General features: G+C 37.0%; 1 protein-coding gene across 49 annotated transcripts in view; it reads left to right on the top strand.

Annotated features, from left to right (window-relative positions):
* TTN (titin) overlaps positions 1–16,518 on the top strand; it is a 262,742-nt gene that overhangs the window by 8,284 nt on the left and 237,940 nt on the right. For all 49 annotated transcript variants that reach the window (XM_073218650.1, XM_073218602.1, XM_073218615.1 and 46 more), the window contains exons 7-19: positions 3,045–3,369; positions 3,748–3,897; positions 4,540–4,677; positions 5,945–6,073; positions 8,049–8,186; positions 8,651–8,788; positions 12,407–12,706; positions 12,817–12,939; positions 14,114–14,395; positions 14,635–14,700; positions 15,374–15,632; positions 15,843–15,906; positions 16,022–16,237. In XM_073218650.1, the coding sequence (XP_073074751.1) occupies positions 3,045–3,369; positions 3,748–3,897; positions 4,540–4,677; positions 5,945–6,073; positions 8,049–8,186; positions 8,651–8,788; positions 12,407–12,706; positions 12,817–12,939; positions 14,114–14,395; positions 14,635–14,700; positions 15,374–15,632; positions 15,843–15,906; positions 16,022–16,237 (2,328 nt within the window). The remainder of the gene's footprint in view (positions 1–3,044; positions 3,370–3,747; positions 3,898–4,539; positions 4,678–5,944; positions 6,074–8,048; positions 8,187–8,650; positions 8,789–12,406; positions 12,707–12,816; positions 12,940–14,113; positions 14,396–14,634; positions 14,701–15,373; positions 15,633–15,842; positions 15,907–16,021; positions 16,238–16,518) is intronic.

The raw sequence follows: 16,518 nt of genomic DNA on the forward strand, positions 1-16,518 counted from the left end.
TAGTGAAGTTTTTAAAATGAACTGAAAATGTGAAAAATTTGGAGTAAACAAAAAAGCATTTCTTGATTAATTTAAATAAATTTTAAAATGTAGAGAGAATTCCCCTGCCAAGAAACATTTTAATAAAAGAATAAGCGGGTAGTTGACTGAAATATTATTCAAATTTCCTGTGAAGTTATGGTAATAAAAACAATATGGTATTTACTGGTAAATGAATAGAAAATACATCAGGGGAGCAGAAGAGAGAATCCAGAAATACAGTCAAGTATCTAGGAAATTTAGTTTTTTAATCAAAATGACCTTTTAGTTAACTGGGAAAAAGGATATTTTACTCAATAAAGAATGCTAGCCCAATTAACTATCTATTTGGAAGACAAAGAATATAAATCTCTATCTCACAGCATTTGCAAAACAAATCTCAACTTGAGTAAAGAGCTAAATTAAAAAATAAAAATGAAAAAATGAAAAAATAAATAAGACAGAGAAGTAAATTTGGGAAGCCATTTGTTAGGGACAGGTTTTAAAAATAGATTTATAGATTCAAGTACATAAAAATAAAATCTTATGCATGGCAAAAGCAAGGTCATTCCTAAACCAAACAGTGCATTTGTGAAAAAATTTTAAAGATGCATCTTCCTCAAGATACTTCATCACCTCTGCCACAGAAGTATTGTAACAAAGATACAGTGGCTACAGTGTGAGCAGTACAAGCCTACAGAGTATAATGTACATCACTGTACATGCTGATGCAGGATAAGACCCCTTAGAGAAGTAAAGTGCATACAGTGGATTGGGAGAAATGTTTGCCACACTTACGACAGACAAAGAACTAATATGCTAAATGTATTAAAAAGCTTCTAATATTAATTTTCAGACAGAAAAACAACATGAATGGAAAGCAATGTAAAGAAGACAAGCATTTCACACAAGAAACAATGTAAATGTCCAATAAACATATGAAAAATTCCTAGATATTTTCCAATCTTTATTCTATTGGCCTTTTTTAAAAACGAAAGGTATTGACGGGCACCAATATGAATCCTTGAACAAATGCTCAATTTAAAAAAAAAGTCTAGCTATCAAATAAAAAAATGTCCTGTCTCAGGCTAGCTCCAAGTTTGCACACCATGAAATCATAGGACAGGCCAATTGGATTTCTAAGAGAGATAACAACCTCACTACATTTAAATCCAAGCCTAAATGAGGATCATTTAGAATTACAGCGCTTCCCTGATTCCATGGAGCATTTTGCCTGTCTTAGCAGTTCTGAGAGTTCATTAATAATCCCAATTAGTTGGCCTCCCAAATTTGCTTCAAAATAAATAAGAAATGAAAATTTCAGTTTGTGGAGAAAATTATGATTATCCAAGATAGACTACTTCATAAAATGCTGCATGATTTAATCTTGATTTTTGTCATAAGGCAAACACATTTCATTGAATATGGTGCATCATATCCAGCTGTGACCAAGTGGTTATTTTTTATTGTAAGAGCAGAAATAAGCACTTTCCTATAATGATTCAAATTACATTGATTTTCACAGTCACAGGCTTACCTGAAACCTACTGCTAATGACTCATGTCATGCTAATCATGTCTTTACTCTTTTTGAATTAAACCCACTTTACTAGGTACTGCTAGAACAAAGCACAGGCTGACATTTAAAAATATGTGCCATTTTGCTTTTTTCATTTGGTGAACATTACACTAATCTTTGTTATATTTCTGAGGCAGACACTTTCAAAATAGGGACATGTCCACCTAGATCTCCCTTTAGTTGATTACAGCTTCATTTATAAAATGTGAATTGATTTTTACCAAAAAATCCTTCTTCAAGAAAATCATTAAACACTTCTTTGTGAAACTGGCAAATATTGTAACGTACTGTTAAGTTACTCCATACTTTAAAGCAGATATCAACTGTACCTTGAGGCTTAATCAAAATTATTGTTTCAGTTGTGATCAATATAAATACCCTATATAGTGACGGAACACATTCATAAGCATTTTCCTGTATGCAGTAGTTAAATGTTATGATAAGGCAATACTACCACCTAGAGGGTAAAATGTAATAAAACTTAACTAAGAGTTAAATTACGAAAGAATTTAACTTAAATAGTTGACAAATCCCTAGAATTATTGCCATAGATCAGTAACTGTCTCTTTTGGCTAATTTTTGTAAATGCCAGGATTTTTCAATTGATTCTTCAATTGATTCTATTGCACTTTGGACTCACATAAAAGCAATGAAATCTTTTGAAAGAAGCCAGCCACTTTATCAATTTAATAAAAAAAAAAGCTATCGAATCCTTAGGCTTCAAATTAGCCAGTTTCCAGAGACTACAAGGATATTTAAAAGAAGTCCAGAGTACAATGCAATGAGGGTGATGTTAAGCCAATAAAAAGAAAATTAAAAAGAACAGTCTACAATACTTCTGACTGGAACAGTAGTTTCTGAAGTGCATTGCCACAGCCTTCACACAAAAAAGTTTGGCAAAAATAACAAGAGAGCTTCCTGCTAGCCTGAGATTCACAAGGCATCCAGGTATGGTGAAGGCTATGAAACATCCTGCAGAAAAATTAAAAAGATTTAATTTGTTTAGTCAAGAGTTGCACAAGCATTTTGATTATTAAAAAAAAAAAAAAAAAAAAACTCGTCATTCAACACCTGTTTGGCATCACTCATTCCCCAGAACTGGGAGTACAGAGAAATTTAGAGTTATGATCACTGTATTTGCCACATCCATTCTTTGGCTGTATTTCAAGGCGTTCTGCTGTCTTGACTTTTTTAAATGTGAGAAGGTGGGGCCGGGCATAAAATTCTTTAGCTTAGAATTAAGTCTCATTCTCTTACAGAGTTAACAACAGATAAGAACAAAGCTTCCTGAGATTTAAAACAAATTACTTGCAAGTACATTATTTGCCTCTGAACAGGTTGTGTAGGCACACGTTTTCAAACTCTGCCTCAACACTTGCAAATTTCCCTTCCATTATTCGATGCAGCGGCCCAGAGAGGAGCTGACCTCTCTGCTCTTGGGTTTTCAGGTCCGTGTCTCCGGCAGGGAGGATCTCCACGTCCCCCATCAGATCTATTAAGTCGCCATCACTCATCCGCAAGACTCAGACACCCACCATGGCCCCAGGCGCCGAAGTGCCTCCCCCTTGGAAGCAAGAGGGCTTCGTGGCCTCGTCTGAGGCTGAGATGAGAGAAACCACAGTGACGAGTGCCACTCAGATCCGGACAGAAGAGAGATGGGAAGGGAGATACGGGATGCAGGAGCAAGTGACCATCAGCGGAGCCGCGGGCGCTGCTGCCAGCGTGTCGGGCGCCGCCTACGCGGCTGGGGCTGTCGCCACGGGCACCACCGAGGTACAGTCAGAGCCGTCCTGTTGCCGCTTCTTCCCTTCCGGCGAGACCGGAATCCTGCCCTAAACCTCAGTCTGTGTAGGTTGGGAAGGGCGCATGAATATATGGATAGAAGAGCGCACGAATGTTTGAACACAGAAACTGAAGACCCAGTTTAGCTCCTGCTTTGTAAAAGTACTTTCAATTGGGGAAGAAGGCTCTAATCTCTGAGGTTTTTTGTAAATACAGGTTTTAACGACACATACCCTATCTCTCTTGGCAATAATAAAAGGTTATGCATGTGTATATTTTACTCTAGGCAGCTCAGTTTCCATTGTACGTTCATCTTTTCTACCAGGCACATCAATTCAAAAGTAATGTACTCGGTCATTTCCCATCCAGGTGAAACAGGAAGCTGACAAAAGTGCAGCTGTTGCCACTGTTGTTGCTGCGGTTGACATGGCCAGAGTGAGAGAACCGGTGGCCAGAGCTGTAGAGACTGCTCAGAGGACAACCACGACTGCTGTGCACACCCGACCTGCTCAAGAACAGGTGCGCGCCAGGCCATCCGAGATCCCACAACTCACGTCATTTTGAGGACAGCCCTGAGCCCAACATGGCTTGGACTTTGGGGGCTTTCTGAGCAATAGGTGGTCTGAGATACCAAAGGTGTTCAAGATATAAATACCATAGGTGTCTAGTCTACACGAGGCAAGTAGTCAGGCAAGAATTAATCATCAGAAAGTCAGTAAAGGAGGTCAAAGTATTCAGCATGCCAAGGTGTCCCTGGGCTGAGACAGGCAAAGGTGGCTGAGAAAGTCAGCTAAATAGGGGGACTGTGTGCACTGAGTTGTGGGTCCAGACCAGTCGGTCCGGAGCTCAGTCGCTCCAACAGTCAGGCATGTAAACCATTATTTCATGGCAGACATTACCTGTTAGAGCTTCCCCAAAAGACCTTTGCTTTTACTTCCTTCAAAACAAACGTGACCCTTGATTCATGGCTGAAAAGTGTTATAAATCCAGGATAATTCCCATCTCCTATTTGAATAGATTTTCTGTTATAGTTTGAAATCACGCTAGCTTTCCTCCTTACTCTTTCTTCTGTGACATTTATGTCTTCATCTTGATTTATTACTGTAAATTTTTATATAAGATGCATTAAAGTATTTTCTTCCTTTCTCCTATGAATACCAGATAAGAAAAGAGGCAGAAAAGACTGCTGTAACTAAGGTAGTAGTGGCTGCTGATAAAACCAAGGAACAAGAATTAAAATTAAGAACCAGAGAAGTAATTACAACAAAACAAGAGCAGGTGCACGTAACTCATGAACAGGTAAAAATGGTTTTTGATATAAAATAACTGTTGTTATTACCTGTGTCAGCACATATAATATAATCATGTCTACCATGAAGGGTGGTGTTTCTTGGGCAACATGGTTATTGTCATGCTAATAAAATCCCCTGTGTCTGTGTGCTCCTGGGTCCTCCATTCCAAAGTCCCTTAGAGCCAGCAAATGCTTCCCCCGTGGAAGGGGACCTCCATGAATGCACAGTGAGAGTAGAAACATCTCCTCTAGATTGATCTGGGGTTGCATAAACTAAATACATGACCGTGAGGGACATACAGGAAGGAGAAGTAGATGCTAAGGGAGGAACAGAGAAGAGTGGAAAAGAGCATTGAATAAACATGGCGTTGAAAATAGCTTAGCACCTGCTTCCTAACTCCTTTGGAAAATATTTGAATATGGATTTGAAGTGGATGGACAGCAAGGCCTTCACAGATCAAATAACCAGAAAAGTGAAAAATCAGAGGCATTCTGGTGCTGATTAGAAAAACCAGTTGGGAGGCTGATGGCCAGGGGAGCCAGTTGTCAGCTGGGTAGTTTGAGAAGATGAACTTCCAAGTCTCTTTCAACCCTGAGCTCCTGAAGTTCAGCGATGATGTCTGAGAATGGCAAAAAAGTGAATCGGGCAAACTGCCTCACATTCCCCTACGCACACCCTGGGCATTCAGATCCAAACACAGTATCGTCCAGAGGACTAAGTATTTGGCAGACATTTTGCCCAGGATATGCACAAAACTTTTCTCCCCATAATGTCTCAATGTTAGAAAAGCAAGTCTTGATATTCCAAACAATATTTAGGAAAATTCTCAGAGCAAAAATATCTGATGAATGAAATTATCAATTGTCCATACTTGATTTCTCATATATAAAATAAAAGGGTCAGGCAAAATTACTTCTAAGGCCTTCCATTCTAATATCCTACCTTTAGATGACAAAAGTGTCATAGAATAATATCACCGAGTATCCATATATAAAAATCAGAAGGCTTTTCAAAGAAGATGGCAACTCTATGATTCAAAGCAAATAGTGTTGAATCCAACTATTTTTCTCTAAGCAGCATAAATTTTGTTTTAGGCAGAGCAAGAACATGGTTAAATTAATGAAAATGAGATGGTTTATTTTATTTAGTGGTACCTCCACAAAAGGATTTTACTCCTTTCTTCAAATTCCCATTTTGTTATATTTAATAAACATTATGTTACCTCCATTAGAGATCAGGAGACAATAAAGTTTTGTTTTTATCACTGATTCCAGATACGAAAAGAAACTGAAAAAGCATTTGTGCCAAAAGTAGTAATTTCCACAGCTAAAGCTAAAGAGGAAACTAGAATTACTGGAGAAATTACTACAAAACAAGAACAGAAACAAATAAGTCAAGAAACAGTAAGTCCAATTTTATAAATACTAGTTCATTGATAGACATCATATTCTGGCCATCCGCATGTACTCTATAACCAAAACCTAAATGGACATGTCTTTTGTGTGTATTTTCTTTTTGTTGTTTCTCTATGTTTGATATTGACACTCTTTCATGAAGGATATTCTTTTCTCATTGCAAAATTTATCCACTCAATTGACCAGTTTGGGGGAAATTATCTATTAGAATAGTTTGGGGCACATCTATGGTGTTTCTAGGGCATACTTACATGGAAGATATCACCTTAGTCCAGTTATCCACTGGTACAAGCAGTTTTTTTGTGCATAGCCAGAGCCCTGAGTCACTTAGACTGTAACATACAAACTACATGATTATAAGACACATGCATGCACACACACACACACACACACACACACACACACACACACACACACACACACACACACACCAGCCATGAACACTGCAACTGTCAAGGAAAAGTGAGGAAATGCTTGACATCAGGAATGACCACTACTTCTTTAAGAAAGGGCCTTAATTCTTGGCTGATAAACAATGACCTGAAGTTTTTGCTGCTTTTGTGCTATACAGCCATACGAGAACAACCTCAGTCTTACCAAAATCTACTTCTCCCCTGTGTGTGAAGTCAGCCTTTAAGGGTCGGGAAAGGAGCATCTATTTTTATTCCTTTCATGTCAGGAGGATGCCTATGCTCCCCTCTCTTGATCTCAAGCTCTTTGCTGATCCCAGAGCCACTATTTTAAAATGTCCAGCTGAGGACACTGTACACTGGAAAGGCTGGCCAGAGGCTGTTGGATGAATTTCCCTCACCGTATAGTGAGTGAGAAACTGCACAAGAACCCTGCATGGCATAATATAGGGCATAGAAATTCCTGTTGTCATGGTAATGCTGGTACCTGGCAAGTTCAGCCTGACTGCATAGTTTCCAACCATTTGCCAGTGGCCACACACTGGGTGCCCCAACATGTCAACGTGTCTCAAAGATGAGACTCTTTCAGTTTCCAGGACAACTTGCTAAGGTGCAGGTGGACAGAAGAGAAGCCCATTCATCAGGAACACTAAAGTCTGTGTTTTAACCACAAGTGTTGGCCCTGAAAATGGAAATATTATGTTTTCTCTATCACCATTAAGAATTCTGTATTTTCCTGAATGTTGCAAGGGTATCTTGCTGCTTTTTCTGTGCACTTTTGAAGCTCAAATCTTTATTTCACTCTGAAAATCAGAAAAGACAGAAAGCTGAGACAACTGCTATGTCCATGGTGGTAGTTGCCATTGCAAAGCCCACACAACTAGAAACAATCCTGGAAGCTCAAGAAGAAACTGCCACACAACAGGATCAGAAGTACATAGCTCATGAAAGGGAGATGACTTCCTGCTGGTGCGAAATTCACTTGTATTACTTCTTTTGCAAGCCAAGTACTTTTTTCTCATAGGTCTTAATCATCATTTTTTCACCTCCTCCTCTCTTTACAACTCAAAGAGAAAAATGCCTTAAAATCTCTTGTAAACATTTTGCCACCAATCTAGCTTTTGCTGCCACTTTTCACTCCTAACTTTTGGACTCTTTTTGGATCATTACTAATAAGGTATCATAATTCACTTTCATATATTCTGATGAAGTGGACTCCAGTGTACAATTCAATAAAATGCAAACATGTTCTTTATGGCTCTGCTAGAATTTCCCTTAGATTGTAATAAGAACAATGGGAGAAAGAGAAATACATCCTTTATCCTTTTATTGCTAATCATACATTTTTCTTTTAGACTGAACTTACTTTGATATTGTTACCAGTGAAGCAGTGTGGATGATCAAAGCAACTCAAGTGATATACTTAAGTGTGATTAAAACGTTCTTGAATTGGAATAAATTTGCTTCCTTTCTCAGTTTTAAGTTTATTCTTACTAGAGGCTGTATGAAATTTAATGACCATTTTCTCACTTTTGTTTTTATCGTATGATCAGATAATGAAAGAAACTAGGAAAACAGTGGTACCTAAAGTCATAGTTGCCACACCCAAAATTAAAGAACAAGATTTAGTATCAAGACCTAGAGAAGGCATCACTACCAAAAGAGAGCAAATTCAAATAACTCAGGAAAAGGTAAGTTCATCTTTAAACTAATTTCTAATAAACCATTCTAAAAACTACAATGTGGTATGAATTATTAATCTGTATTTTCCTTTTTGAATCCCAAACTAAAAATGAAATAGTAAATATCTGACTGCTCACCATTAATTGTATCTGCACGTTTGATTTTCATCCATCTGTAACATTAGTAATTCACTTTATTCACCATTACTTTCTGCATGAAGATTAGCATTTTTAGCCTGATTTTTTAAAATACACTATATAGAATCCTCTGATTTTTTTATAGTTAACATTTCTAAGTTTTGTGATTCCTAGTCATTATGTGTGAACATTGCAAGTGAAAGTTAACTCCTTTTGTGTAGTGAACCCTGAGTAATTTCACCTTGCATCTTCACTAGGAGGGGGGAAGGGTTATTCATACCATGTGTGTCTGAAGCTCTGTCCAATTTAAACCTTCATTTCACTGTAATAATCAGATGAGAAAAGAAGCTGAAAAAACTGCCTTGTCTACAATAGCAGTTGCTACTGCTAAAACCAAAGAACAAGAAACAATACTGAGAACTAGAGAAGGAATGGCTACTAGACAAGAACAAATCCAAGTCACTCATGGAAAGGTGACTATTGATATTCCAAGTGTGAAATCCCTTGTTATGATACATTAATATCAAATCTCATGTGAAATCCCCTGCTATAATACATTAATACTAAATCTTAGAATTGATGTGTGAAACACTATTAACCTAATTTATTTTTAGATGATTGAACAATTGGAAGCTAAAAAACTCAAATTATTTATTATTGTTAATATCACTACATATTGCTTTCCCCACTTATCTCTTCACTATTATTTTCCATTTTTTATTAACATCTAGAAATTGCCCAGAAGTTGATGACTGAAATTGCATGCAGGCTCATTTTTAAATGCTTAATGAACATTAAAAAAATGTATGTGTAAATGATGAATCTTACTTATTATCAAGAAGAGGTATGTTTTGAGGGAGTCATAAATTCAATATATTATACTGTAAAGTGTGGACTTATTTTGAGAAATTGCCCATAATTTTCTTCATGTAAAACTTTATCTTTTTTCCATCTGTAAACATCAGATGAGAAAAGAAACTGAGAAGATTATAGTGCCTGCTGCAGTAACTCCCACTAAAGCTAACAAGAATGCAATATTAAAATCTACAGAAGGAATTATCCAATCAGAATATGTACACATAAGCCATAAAAAGGTTATCTGTGGCATCTATGTGTAGCTACAAAGTTTCCATGAATTAACCTATTTCCCATGACTCTGTCACGTACCCCAAATGAGCTCTTTACCTAATTTTATTCTTTATTGCTAATATAGTATTTGGAAATTAGCAGCTAAAAGTTTTTCAATTTTGTAGTGTGATGGCTGAGTCCTGTCCATATTTCTCTCAGTATTGTTTTCTATCTCTACATCTTTTTTAACATTCACACAAGTCTAATGTTGACTGGCGTATCAGCCTTCCAAAGACAGAAATTCCAATATGTAGCATACCTCATGAGTGATTATATTTAAATTTTTGTTTGTACTGAGTCACATAAACCTGACTATCTTACTTCTATTGTTAATATTAGCTAAGAATGGAGGCTGAGAAAATCTCTGTACCCAAAGTAATAGTTACCACTGCAAAATCTGCTGAACCAGCTACACCACCAGCACTAGAGAAGGATTTGCTATTAAGTAAGAGCAAATGCATTTTTTGTAAGGAGATGAAAACTGATGCTGTGGAGATAAAAAGTACTGTTTCATCCCATTTCATTACGAGCTCCTAACTTTTCATCCATCATGAGTTGTTATGCTCCTGGTGTTCCATTTAATTGTTTAACTGATCAACAAAACCACTGGAGACAATTAGACCCAGCCCAGTTCCTCCAGGGGAAGAGTTAGCATCTCTAGTTGTGAAAAGCCAGATTAAGAACACTTTTTCTTTGTGTCTCCTAAATTAATTTCCAGCATTTAACTGGTATAAATTGGGGTCTCCTAGTCCAGTTCTTCTTCCTGCTTCCCTAGGTTCCAAAAATGTGAGGGATATTAGAATCCACTACAAAATAACAGCAGCTAGGAGCATACAGTACACATTTAGAGTTGTCCACCCAACAGTATATGTATGTGGATTTAATACACATTAACTCGGGAAAAAATACATAGATGCTTCCCCAATTTAAAATACCATACCGTACAATTAAGATTCTTTTTTTGCAAACATTTTAAATTAAGTGCAAGATTTGTATATTTAAATTGGCAAATGACAATTTCTTTGAGTCAAAGTTTTCTCATTGTTAAAATAAATAAAGCTAAAACTCAATCTGACTACCTCATAGGCTAGATTCAAATGAGATATAATGTAAACACAATCACTCCACAAGCAAAGTTTTATATATATATATAATATTTATATATTTATATATATAATATTTATATATTTATATATTTATATATATAATATTTATATATTCATATATATTTATATATTTATATATATTTATATATTTATATATAATATTTATATTTATATATTTATATATATATTTATTTATATTTATATATATAAATATATATATATTTATATATATATTTATATATATAATATATATTTATATTTATATATATAAATATATATTTATATATATTTATATATATAAATATATATGAATATATAAATATTATATATATAAATATATAAATATATAAATATTATATATATAAATATATATATATATAAAACTTTGCTTGTGGAGTGATTGTGTTTACATTATATCTCATTTGAATCTAGCCTATGAGGTAGTCAGATTGAGTTTTAGCTTTATAATATATATATATAATTTATAATATAGATATATATATAAAATCTGTTGAGGGTGTTAACATTTTAAAACAGCTATAAAATTTAGCATCAACTAATAGCCAATATGGTTTTAAAAATGAAACAAAGATGAGCAGACTTAACTCATCTAAGCCTCATGCATATTTTATAGTTTCTTCTGAACTGCAATCTAAAGTGAAGATGGAATTTGCAGTCTTTCAAGGCAGATAGGATTGTTGGTATCTTCCTAGAAGGAAGCAGTGGGTGAAGCCCATGATCACTAAAGGCCCAATACTATCTCAAAAATCCCTCATTTATATTTTAAATAGTTCAGAGAATAATTTTAACAGATAATGCAGGTAGCATACTTGAAAAACATTTCAGATGCAATCTAGACTCTATTCACAGTAGCAGAAAAGAAAACTGGACATTAATAAGATATTCCAACATTAGTTTTAAAGAACACTGATGGACATGGTGATGTGGTTTTTACGATCTGCTGTTTCCAAGTATTGCATAGAATCAGAACATGTAGGCCATCAGCTAGTTTGCTTTCTTTAAAGGAGAAACACCTTTGCAGATGGTTCCCATTTATGCTAATCAGATTCATGGAAATGAGAAAACAACATTTCTGTTTCCTTTTTCACTTAATTCCCAGTAATAATGAAAATAAACTGAACTTCACTGTGAAAGGTTATTCTCTTGAATCCAAATATGGTAACACTTTCATTTTAATGGTAATATCTTCCTCTTCTGTTTTAAGAAAGATATTTTCTAATAGATTAAAAAATTCTTATCTGTAGAGAATCAAAAGGAAATTGATGTGCTCACTGTGAGCTCCTGAGCTTTCATGTTGTCTCAGGTTTGCATGCAACTGTACAACTCTGTAATAGCTGATTTTTCTGGATGGGTCTATAATGGTATTGAGTGCATTTTTATCATTGCTGTCACTGTGTCAACACTAGACTAAATGAATGAGTAGATAATAAAAATAATCAGTGATGATAACCAGCCCCAAAGTTCTGATTTCTTAAGTGCTAATTGACTATCTCAGATAAAATTCTAGGAAAACTGAAAACCTCCTTACTGTTTTATATATGCATTGTGTTGTCCTATGTTGTGTTCATGTGTTTAATGTCTGGTCTAATTAAGCAGGTATACATTGAGTGTATCCAACTAGGTGTCCATACATTATATGGGTTACTGAAATATTAAGTTCCTAAATGCATTCATGAGTTATGTTTCTGAAGACATTAACATAGCTATATAACATGGGTGCTATCTGCCTTTTGTGCATTTAGGCATTTGTCTCTTCTTGATGACTGACTACCCTAGGAGGTGTCCCAGCCTGACTTTGACATTACTGTGTGTTAATTCTGTAAACTTTCTTTCCAGGTGGACGTGGGGAAAAAGGCGGAAGCTGTAGCAACAGTTGTTGCTGCAGTAGACCAGGCCCGAGTCAGAGAGCCCAGAGAGCCCAGAGAGCCCAGGCATCTTCAAGAATATGCTCAGCAGACCACTTTGGAATATGGGTATAAGGAGCATGTTTCCGCCACAAAGGTAGTTGAGCGCCCCCAGCGTCCGGCCTCGGAACCCCATGTTGTCCCTAAAGCAGTCAAGCCTGTGGTGATCCAGGCTCCTTCGGAGACTCGTATCACAACTACTGATCAAATGGGAATGCACGTATCATCACAGGTGAGTCAGTTCCCGCTGTCTTCTCACCCTGTCTACGGGAAAGCAAGCTTACCAGCTGAGGTCATCCGGTGACCAGAACAGTGGTGTCACTGAGTTTCATTTCAATGCAGATCAAGAAAACTACAGATCTAACAACTGAAAGATTAGTCCATGTGGATAAACGTCCCCGCACAGCAAGCCCTCACTTTACTGTTTCAAAAATTTCTGTTCCTAAGACAGAGCATGGATATGAGGTAAGAAATTAAAGAGCGTGACAAAGAAATGTTTAGCACAAAGGAAATAAGTATCTGATAAGGGACATAGAGTGTCTTTGGTGTGAGCCAAACTTGGTAGGCTAAATTTTGGTGAAGTTTGTGTTCATGACAGACTCAGAAGCCCCTAAAATTTGGTTTCTGAAACTTGCCCAGCAGGTGAATCTCCAGAAGGCAGTTATCTTCTGTGAGAAGAACAAAACCATACAGGCTTCCCCTTTATGTTTTATAAAAGATGGTGTATTGCACAGCTTTGTTTTCCTTATGCTGTGAGACATTTCAGAGTGACTTCACAGTGAATGTACATCAATAATAAAGACAGGTATTTAGAAAATCATATATTCAAATAACGTAACAAGATAAAGAAGTGATGGTGTGTGGTGCTTGGGTTGGACTGTGAAATCCATAGCCCTGGATTAGTGTCCTAGCACTGCCCCATATTAGCTCTGTCATCAGAAGCAAATTAAAACATATAAAAATGCTTAGCAAGTTGACAGCATATAATAACCTCAATATTAGTCACTATTGTTCTTATTATACACATCCAAGGTATGGAATCCAAACCTTGTGTGCCTCCAAAGAATTGTAAGGTACATCAAATACCTATATTTGGCACAGCTCCACATTGCTATTGAATCCAATAAAAATAAGCAGCAACAGAATAAAAATAGGAAGAAAGCCTTTAAAATATTAAAAATTCTATTTTCACCTTTTGCACAGATTTGTGGCTGAAACCCAAATGAGCTATTGTAAAGTAGTTCTTAGGAATTTATCAAGTATTTAAAAAATTTCTTGACTTTGAATTTCCTACTGTAGTATTTTCAGGATGCTAAATGAAAAATTCATGACTGAGCTTTAGAAGACCCTCAGTCCCTTCAAGATAACAGTATAAAATAAGGAGCCCTAAACACAACTCTTTAAGAAAGATATTTTCAGATATATTTTGCAAACTGGCAAGAATGAGAATGAGCTTTATAACGGGCTTATCTCTAACTGACTTTTCACTAACTGTAAGAGTAATAATGAGAACATTAAAAAACAGATCATAGACTGAGAAAATAGACTCAGACTCACCACCGGAATGCTAATGGCACTTCTGAATGATGGCATGGATGACAGTCGAGTGACTTTATTTTCTGATTCTGTTTCCATTTAGGCATCAATAGCTGGTAGCGCTATTGCCACATTGCAAAAAGAGTTGTCAGCCACATCTTCTGCTCAGAAGATCACCAAGTCGGTGAAGGCACCTACAGTGAAGCCTGCTGAGACTAGAGTGAGAGCAGAGCCCACCCCCTCACCCCATGTCCCTTTCACTGATACCCCAGAGACTTACAGGACTCAAGCTGGCATGGAAGTGAAAAAGAAAGTAGGGGTGAGCATCATTGGTACTACAGTCCATGAAGAGCACCTGAAGGTGCTACACGAACGTGAAGCCAAGGTTGGTCACTGGACTGCAACTTTTTCTTGAGCTGTTCCTGTTGAGCAGGACCAGGCACTTGGCCTGTTTATCCTAAAGAAGTAGTCAGCCAGGCATCTCGCCTTTTTCCTTTACTGAGCTTGGTGTGGGTCAGAGCTCTTTTTCTCAAATTAGTTTTGTAATTTTGCATGTGCTAAGAGTTGAAGAGATTTTTCCCTAATTTCATGTACATTTAGTAACATTCTTTGCAAAATTTGTAGGTAACAGAAACAGCCAGAGTGCCTGCTCCTGTGGAAATCCCTGTGACTCCACCCACTCTGGTCTCGGTGAGTAAGGGAGTCGAGTGTGTTGGACCACATGAATACCTGGTCAGATATTTTAATATATGCAAGGAATTAATGAGTTTACAAATGTTAATTTTAAGACCATTCATTATTTGGCAAGGAAAAGGGGAATTCTTGTGGCAACCATCAGTCACATAGTCAACAGATTTATTGAGTTCCTATGATGTGTAAGGCATATAAAGACCAATTCAGCCTTCTTTGAAATCTTTGCCTTACTATCAGGAAAAAAATGTACATAAGCAAGCATAATAAAATATAGAAGGGTATAAGCACCTCAACAGAGAGAAGATCCAGGTGAAGGTTAAATTACTTCCACTTGGGGCTAGGATGGACCGCTGCTGAAGAGGCCTTTGCTACTGAGCCTTCACATTTCCTTAGAATTTGAATATGGTGACTAACAGAGGGTACAGAGTTGCCCTATTATATGGTACTAATACAGTTCCACCTTTCCAGCTTGGAAATGCCTTATGTTTACTTCAAATTAGGGATATTCCATTTCTAAGGGTGCCTCTTTACTAATACTTCTAGAGTCATGATCTTGAAAAAACATTTTATAGCAATTAGAATGTGCAAGTTCAAACCTCCACACTTGTAACTTATAGAGATGGTTAATAAATATGTACATGTACCAATATTTCCTTCTTTCTCTCTTTAGGGCTTAAAAAATGTGACTGTTATCGAAGGTGAATCCGTCACCTTGGAATGCCACATCTCTGGATACCCATCCCCCAAAGTGACATGGTACAGGGAAGACTACCAAATAGAAAGTTCCATTGATTTCCAGATAACCTTCCGGAGTGGAATTGCGCGTCTTATGATTCGTGAAGCTTTTGCGGAAGACAGCGGGCGATTCACTTGCAGCGCTGTGAACGAGGCTGGGACCGTCAGCACCTCCTGCTACCTGGCTGTGCAGGGTCAGCAGCAGCACTCCCGTCCCCCTTCTGCACATGCCGCCACCTTCACCCAACACTTCTTTGCATAACACGGTTTCCACACGCCTTGTAATGTCCTCTTTTGAACTGGGTGGTAGATTATGGGGCCAACTTAAGTGTCACGCTAAGCAGAGGTCACTAACAAAACAGACTGAATGCCGGGCTTAATGAGAAACTTCTGTCTTCTTTTAGCATCAGAAGAGTCGGAAAAGGAAACAACAGCTGTGGCTGAGAAATTTACCACAGAAGAGAAACGGTAAAACATTCTTTTACTAATGAGCTTTGGTTCTAGCACAGTTTTGATTTTTTGGTCCCTTTAGTATTGGCAAATTACAATCCAGAAGTTAATATGACGGGAATTCTCTTTCCAGCTTCATCGAGTCAAGAGATGTGGTGATGACTGAGACGAGCATCGCAGAAGAGCCGGCAGGGCCCGGAGAACCTGCTGCTCCTTTCTTTATTACAAAACCGGTGGTCCAGAAACTGGTGGAAGGTGGGAGCATTGTGTTTGTGTGCCACGTCGGAGGCAACCCAAAGCCCCATGTCTACTGGAAAAAATCCGGCGTTCCTCTAACCTCTGGATACAGGTATTGTGGTGACCGAATGATAGAGTCTCTGCAATTTGTATGCTCTGTATGTGAAAGCCTAGGGAGAAGCAGTTTACTTAACCTACCATCCCCCAAGGGTCTTTCAATATGGAGCCTTCACAATGTGTGGAGGTATTTTCGTGTTTTTGTACAAGGAGTTATTGAGAAATAGAACTATGAGATAAAAGTGAGTAGAAAATGTATTTCTTTGTATTTTAGTTTAATTCATTTACAGTGCTAGTGAAGTAGGTTTTTACACATACACATATTCTTCTTCTAGA

Source organism: Manis javanica, chromosome 12, assembly GCF_040802235.1.
Source record: "Manis javanica isolate MJ-LG chromosome 12, MJ_LKY, whole genome shotgun sequence".
Taxonomy (NCBI): Eukaryota; Metazoa; Chordata; class Mammalia; order Pholidota; family Manidae; genus Manis; species Manis javanica.